The sequence below is a fragment of the Mya arenaria genome, chromosome 10 (genome assembly GCF_026914265.1).
Source record: "Mya arenaria isolate MELC-2E11 chromosome 10, ASM2691426v1".
NCBI classification, from domain to species: Eukaryota; Metazoa; Mollusca; class Bivalvia; order Myida; family Myidae; genus Mya; species Mya arenaria.
In genome coordinates, this window is record NC_069131.1 from 50329892 (window position 1) to 50338513 (window position 8622).

The following is an 8622-nucleotide window of genomic DNA, read 5'->3' on the forward strand; positions in this document are numbered from 1 at the left end:
TCAAAACATCAAATATTTTGGACGTGCATAAATATGGATCAGTCAACACACATTTTATTGTTAACAATTCTTTACATACTACACCTACTACACCGGACATGGTTCAAACAATCACCACATATTTAATGGATTCTATTCATAAGAGACGGTATATGACTTCACAATTTAAATCCTAGTTTCATTAAAAAGCAGTAGGTTTATGTTTTAATTTTAACAGGTTATCATCTTAGTATGCATACTGATAATGAACAAAATAAAAACGATAGACCATACTTAAATGTTTTGTTTTAAATTATTTCGAGTACTTCATTTCCGCAATGCTTATAGCGCAGAATAATACATTTCTTTGAGACAGTCGGGTATAAAACTTACGTGAACTAAGATGATATTTCTTGCTATATGTCATCGGAATTGCCCGCTCGCTAACTAAAACATCGCTCGATATTTCGGTATGTGTATAAAAGGACGACTTGAGACAAACCCTATGTTTACTGTTCACGTTAAAGGATATACACTTTGTGATCATTACCTTAATAATTTCCTTACCGTGTGTTATGCATCCATTATCTTGCCGACGTTTCGCAAGTAGAAGCATATGTGAAGATTAGGTTATCAAGTTCGCTATTCAGATATTCAGAGATCTCGAGATATCAAAAAAATAAGCAAAAATTTAAAATGTAAACAAGTATGCTGCGCCAACCAAATTTATAGATTATAGCTAGAGATAACTCTGACGCATTCAACTGGTCAAATTGATAGTTTTATCTTCAGCTTATCATGTGCACAAGTTTACTCGTACCCTTAGACATTTTTATGCGTATTTTGACACTGCCGTCCCATGCTTGCACTTAGACAAGCTATTAACAATGCATCTTCTTTAGATAAAGATGATGTGAGAATTTAAATTGATTGCCAAAAGGTCGCAGGCTAATTTCAATATAAAGTAATTTATTCTATTGATATCAACATGTTTTGTAATATCTAAGCCTGAATCAACTTAAAGGATAGAAAATTTCTCTTTCATCATCATCATCATCATCAGCATCAGCATCATCATCATCATCATCATCATCATCATCATCATCATCATCACCACCACCACCATCATCATCATTATCATCGTCGTCGTCGTCGTCATCATCATCATCATCATCATCATCATCATCATCATCAGCATCAGCATCATCAGCATCATCAGCATCATCATAATCATCATCATCATCATCATCATCATCATCATCATATATTCTTAATAAAAAAACATTGGTATGTTCAGCAAAGCTAAACGCTGCTGCTGTTATTCCCAAATGGATGCAATGTGTTTCCATATTTTATCCCACGCTAGCAACTTAAGTGGTTTCCGGTGAAAGTGTAAGTCATAACTCATTTACCGATCAAAGTTTTGTACGTAGGGCACTTTGATCAATTTTGGGTGGATTGCAAGGTATGAATTAAAACTTCATCCTTTGCAAATTGTAACATATTTTGGAGTAATGGGGAGTTGAACAACATTTACTGAAGAAATTATTTTCACAAAGGTGCTAAAATACCGTTTGCATTCTTTCGTGAATGTCTTTTGACAACATTTGACTTCCTGATGATATATATTTAGATAACAAAAACATTGAATAAATAGTGATATTTACACCTCAACTTCCATTCCTTAAATGAACTGCCTTTCGGCAATTGCCTTTATCAATCGATGAACGCAACACTTTCGAATATGTTCGGATCGCAATTTATAGCATAACAATATACATGAAAACTATTGATCTTATTATTTGTATTGTGCCATCAGGTCCTGTAAAATATAACTCAACATTTGAGAAAGGGTTAATTTATGATATTTTAAATGTATTGTTGCAATAAGTGTTTCAATTTTACGTTTAAAAGTGATTTTAAGTGGTTGATCTTTTCCCGCGTTATTGTGACGTCATTTGAAAAAAAACGTTTCCGGTTACGGTCGGGTCGTTCTATTTACAGAATGGGTAAGGAAGGATTACTGAAAGGTTTTCTTAAATGAAATGTAATAATTTTATAAACAATTATTGAATGAAATAATGAATTACTGGTGTAAAAATATGTAACAAATTGCGGGGTTGATGTCATTATCGGGGATATGAACGCAATGGGGCTGGTCAAAGTACGCGTGGAATCCTTCGGACTCCACACACTTTGACCAGCCAATTGCGTTCATACCCCGATAATGACATCAACCCCGCAATTCATTCCTTAATTAAACATTGACAAAATAGTGCTTGGTACAAATCTAAAAAAGAGCTAAACGCCACAAGACATCATAAGATTGGTACATTTTGGCACCTGAAAACGATCATAATCACAATACGATTATTTTCTCAAATTTGTGTACAACGTGAACATATTGATGTATATAATAAAAACACTCTTATGCAGAGGCGCCAATGAATTTTAAAATCTATCAGAAGATAATATATTGGTATATATTCAATAAAAAATAAATTTTGAAAATATGTGTTAAAGTGCATTTGCTTTTGTGCCGAAATTTGAAAGAATATCTAGGTTTTCGTACAATTTGCTTACACCTTAAAGGGCCTGTCGATGTCTGAAAAAACAACTCATGTATTATGCTTGCTAAATATTTAATTTATAAAATGTTAAATGTGTTTCCAATTTTGCCTCATGCTTTTCAATCGCGCGCAAATTTCAAGTTTATCGTATACAATCTACGTTGATACGGTTATTTATAAAAACACTGAATACGTGTTCATATCTAGCCACTCAACACACATGTAGAACGTGCATCATGTCATAAAAGCGATCCATCCGTGCACTACACGTATTTATAATAGACACGTGCTGAATATACTTAGCAAACATTTAGCAGTGTGAATTCCATATTTCTTCCATTTCTTTCGGGGATATATTATGTACAGTCACAACATCCATGTATTTATATTCACACACATTAGCCTTATGATTTACCACAAAGCCACTTGTTGGAACAAGTCTATACCCAAGGGTTTTCATACACATTGCTATGTACACATCTTCAAGGTGAAAAAATGGGACATTTGGTGATATTTTATACAAAGCCTTTGCAACGCTTGAGCTCATTACATATCCTGTGCCTGAACAAAATCCTGGATAGAATCTATCCGGATAGGAATAAACAGAAGCATACCACTTTGAATGCTTATCACGTATTGGATCAGCAATTATGTGGCAATCCCCAATTATTGCGTCATTTTGTCCCAAGTCGTTGCTACTATTCAGCATCAACATCAAAGACTTTATATTCAAAAACACATCATCGTCTGTTTTCATTATGAATTGCACGCTTGGACATTTTTCGGTAACCCACTTCAAACCCAATATTGTTTTGTATGTTAAGTTTCTATAGCTATCCTTAAAATTTTCCTTGATGATGTCATGGTAGATTTCATTTTCTTTTAGTACGGCATCCCGTAGATGTTTGTCTTCAGTTTCTCCAAGTACAAATGCATAACGTACTTCCGATGTGTTATTGTTCGACAATGATAACCATGTCTTTCGTATTGCAGTTCTTCTGTCAATATTGGAGTGCTCTGTAAATACAAATATGAATATTCTTGCTGTTTCCCCTCGATCCTCATTGCAAATGTTTGGATTATCAATAACATATTTAAACTCGTGGAGAAAGCATTTGTGACAGTTACCTTTCCTTTTATTTTTGCTTGAATATTTGATGTTCCCAAAATCATCTATAGTTATTCGACTTTCAATGAAGTGTAAATCAATGTTGGTGCTCCGAAAAGCCATGTCTGTACCGTGTACGTCATTTCCATTGAGTTTAAAATTTAAACTGTCTAAGTTTGAGTAGCGCAAAACAAGAATTGTGGAGACTCCAACAATGAACATAACAACGAAAGCAGTTCGGGTGGTTGTCAGATGCGTGCATTCAGGCATTGCCAATCATAATCATCTGCAACAATTAATGGAAATTTGAACTTCACAGTATCAAAATTTTGTTATTGTTTGATAGTGTTTTCCTTGTTTCTCTGTATATTCACCCTGATATAGAAACGGTAGCAAGTGGGTCTTTTATCGGACAAATAGATTAGTTTTTTAACTTTGTTAATACAGCCTATTTGATTAACCCACTACCAATACACGTTCACTGAAGTCCTTGTGTATTTTTGGACTACTTGGGTTGTAAGTGCAGTTCCTTTTACTTATACACAAATCAACTACTTTACGAAATGAAATGAACTATTAGCAAACGTGTTACCAATAAATAATACGTTGATTCTAGTTACACAGTGAGTCTCTCCTGTCGCATGAACCGGAAAGGTCAGCGACTCGCTCATAAAACCCTTCCACGTGATTATCACGTTTTCTGTTCTAAATATTGGTATGGAAAGTGAATAACTTTATTCAAATAAACTTTATCAGCAGAAAACAAAATGTTCAAATAAACGTTTGACTTAATGGAAAATATTCAATTAAGCATTCATTTAAATCTTATTCATCAAGTCTTAAAACATTATAATGAGATCTGTAACTCGAATATAGGGCAGATGTATTGAATATTAATTTTATGAAACATGATGAATTTAATTTCAAAATAATTAATTATCCTTCTTTAGATGGAGTATTTCCTAGATCATCATCATATGGTGATTTTTATACAGTGTTGATAAGATTCGCTCGAATATGCACATATTTAAAATATGTCAGCTCCCGAAGTAAACTTATGACGGAAAAACTTCTTTAACAGGCTCTCAGATACAACAGCATCCAGATTAGGTTTTCAAATCCGGATTTTTTGCAAACGTATTTCCATTGCTTTTCGACCAATGTTGTTGTTTTTTGTGTGTTTTTTTTTTAAATATTGAAATGTAATACAAATAAAATGTATTTTTTTATTAATGATATATGATCTAGAAACATGAAGATTTGATATTTAAAGTCAATTTTTCCGATGAGGAGCCCATTTGAATATGGTCTTCCCATTGGAAAATCGCTTTTTCAAGCTTTTCCAATTGGATACATGGCACCATTAAAATTGTGTGTGAAATAAAATATATTCTGTAAGATTTTAATATTTTACATTAACTAGATATAAAATGATATATTCATTGAAAATGAAGAACCGATAAATAAAGTTAAGGCATTTTTATTCGAATTCTTCCTGTCATACCAGCCGATCAATACTTGACTGACCAATCAGTGTCAAGATACGACGGCGCTTAACAGTTGCGCGTTTGTATTGTTTAAAACTGAATAAAACAAGTGCACAAAATTACAAATATGCTTAACCTTTGAAGTTGCTTTATTTATGCATTTTTCGTACTTGCTTGGAACAAAAATGACCTTTAGTAAAATAATTTCACTCTCTAAATGTACTAACTGTTTAATCTAACCATACATAGTTAAATGTACGTAAGTCTTATAATTGGAAATTGTATAACTAGTACATGGAATCAATAAGAATGTATAATTTTCACGATATTTTTTATTCCAATTATATTCCCATGTTTGTCTCTCTCTTGTGCGTATCGCTTTAAATCCGATTCATTTATTATTTATAAATATCTTCTTTAACGTTTGTTAAGAGCTTCTTTAAGGGAAAGGACAACATGGTTTGCAAAAAATGAATCAGAAGTTCAGCGAAACCAAGACTTAACTTTAAGACTTTTTTCTAAAAACAATGTTTTTGTAGAATTTCTAAAGAATAATATAGTCACATTTTGTTTACCTAAGTTTGAGGTTTCATTTAGAGACTGTCTTCCTATGGTTAAAAACGCTAAATGCTCTTTGGAAGGACAATCATTTAACGTTTTCATGTATCTTAAATATGTTATTCTTGCTGTTATTATTATTTGTCACCACGTTCCACGCTATTTTGGTCTAATTGCCAACTTCCATATGTTCTTATCGTTTTCTTCTGCGTTCTTGTCAGGGGGTCCTTTCACGTCACGTGACACGGTAGACGAAGCCTAATCGCTTTCGGCGTTGTGTAAATTCTCCTGTTAAAATGCCGTATAAAATCACCAATGAATATGTTTTAACTGTACACTTATCATACGTTTTTGTTTTGTCTTGAGCATTTAAGTGAGTTAAACATGATAAGGCTTAAAAACTACGAGTGACCCGACCCTAAATACATACACGCGGCGGATGTGCGTTCATAATAACATTCCGTTATAAACGGAAGTACGTTAATAGTACGTATGTTAACTTGGTTGGTAATATGCAAATTAGCAAAGCCCGAGCTCTGTCAGTGGACCCCTTCAGGGTCGAGAATGCTTTTTCCTAAAGGGATCTGTTGGTGTTTGTTCAACGTCGCACGTTATAAATGGTGGCAGCGGTCGGATGATGGCAACTGCCGGAACGGAGTTGCCTTACCCATAAGAATCCCAGACTAGACCAAGATTCGGGACAAGTCTTCTCGGAGGTGAAAGTAATGTAACGATCGATGATAAATTTTGTGATTTTTCACTTATCTTTTTAAAATTATGGAATAAATTATCAACAAAAATTGTGGGGCTGATTTGAAATTGGTAAAACCAAATTCCAAATGGAAGGGCCATTTGTCCATTTGATTCACATTGGAAAGTTTTTTTTTAAAAACATATTTCTTAATAAAATATGTGCAATCAAGAAAATTAATACGTTTTATTAGTAATATAGAACCCATTTCAATGATATTAAGCAAAGAAAATAAGTTTGCAAATATTCCGGATTTGCAAACTTAATCCGGATGCTGTTATTACAAAATTCAAGGAAAAAGTTCGCCAAATTTGTTAATGGTCATTATAAAATTATATCTATGTACAACAGTAGTCTTAAATGCCTGATTGTTAGCAGCATTGCTCATCACGAGATCCAGGTTTATTCTGTAATTACGCTAAATTATGCCGGTGCAATTAAGAAACAGAAAACTGTACTTACACAACTCCTCTATCAATTAAGTCCTTTACAGCGGAACATAAATGTGAAATGAAGTGTGTATTTATCACTATGGCGCATTGACCACATTGAAGAGTATGCCGTTCTTACATGTTACCTGATAACAGTACGTTTTTTTTCGGTTTCGTCTTAGGTCAAGATAAAAACTTCTGTAGCTATCAATTAGATATCCAACGTACAGTTCAACTTGTTTTGTTTTTCCACTGTCCACGAGCAAAATTATTTGCTGGCGTCCTCTTATCCTCTTATAGTTTCGGTATTTAAAATGGTATTAAATGCTGAAAACTGCTGTTTATATTTAACACAAAAGGGCGAAGATGGCCCTAAAACGCTCACATAAGCAAAGGGCACAACTCTGTGATAAAGCATCAATAAAAATGTTGCAATTTAAACATATCTTTACTGATGACGATGCCTTGTTTCATATTTGTAAGCGGTCATGCAATGAAGCTAGCTGTAAAGTTTTTGAATTTGGCCTGGTAGTTTCAGATATGTTTGCAAAGAAACACAGTAAGTCGGCCATTTTGTTGTTGTAGATCGATCGCAATTGTGACCCCTTGTTGTCTTTTTGTAAAGGGTCACCCATGGAAGTTTCCTGTAAAGTTCCATTGAATTTGGAGCGGCAGGTTCAGAGGAGATGTTTTTTAAGCAAAACAGGAAGTCAGCCATTTTGTTGTTGTTGTTGTAGTTTTTGTTGATCAATCGTGACCCCTTGTTGTATTTATGTAGAGGGTCACACTAGGAAGCTTCCTGTAAAGTTTCATTGAATTTAGACCGGTAGTTTCAGAGGAGATGTTTTTTAGAGCAAAACAGGAAGTCGGCAATTTTGTTATTGTTGTTGTTGATCAATCGTGACCGCTTGTAGCATTTTTGTAGAGGGTCACCCAAGGAAGCTTCCTATAAGGTTTTATTTAATTTGGAGTGGTAGTTTCAGAGGAGATGTTTTTTAACCAAAACAGGAAGTCAGCCATTTTGTTGGTGTTGCTATTGTTGTTGATTATGATCAATCGTGACCTCTTGTTGTATTTTTGTAAAGGGTCTCCCAAGGAAGCTTCCTGTAAAGTTCCATTGAATTTGGACTGGTAGTTCAAAGGAGATGTTTTTTTAAAGCAAAACGGTAAGTCAGCTATTTTGTTGTTGTTGCTGTTAATGTTGTTGCTGATCAAACGTAACCCCTTGTTCACTTTTTGTAGAGGGTCACCCAAGGAAGCTTCCCGTAAAGTTTCATTGAATTTGGAGTGGTAGGATCAGAGGAGATGTTTTTTTTAAAGCAAAACAGGAAGTCGGCCATTTTGTTGTGTTGCTGTTGTTATTGTTGTTGATCAATCGCGACACCTTGTTGTATTTTTGAAGAGAGTCATCCAAGGAAGCTCCCTGTAAAGTTTATTTGAATTTGGAGTGGTATTTCAGAGTAGATGGGTTTTTTTAAGCAAAACAGGATGTCGGCCATTTTGTTGTTGTTGCTGTTGATGTTGTTGTTGATCAATCGTGACCCCTTGTTGTGTTTATGTAGAAGGTCACCCAAGGAAGCTTTCTGTAAAGTTTCTTTGAATTTCAAATCATATCTGATCCAATATGTGTCAGACTGAAACGGATGTTTATACGTGTATTGATATCGGGTGTGTAGGTGAGCGAATCGAAGAATCATTTATTTCAACACGACTTAGATAAACAATAGAAACCTTGCGA

At 34.1% G+C, this 8622-nt stretch overlaps 1 protein-coding gene across 1 annotated transcript; it reads right to left on the minus strand.

Annotated features, from left to right (window-relative positions):
• Positions 1 to 2604: 2604 nt before the first annotated feature.
• Positions 2605 to 3927, minus strand: LOC128204783 (beta-1,3-galactosyltransferase 1-like). Its single transcript, XM_052906188.1, has one exon. The coding sequence runs from the start codon at positions 3925 to 3927 to the stop codon at positions 2860 to 2862; it is 1068 nt and encodes a 355-aa protein (XP_052762148.1). The 3' UTR covers positions 2605 to 2859.
• Between the last annotated feature and the right edge of the window lie 4695 nt (positions 3928 to 8622).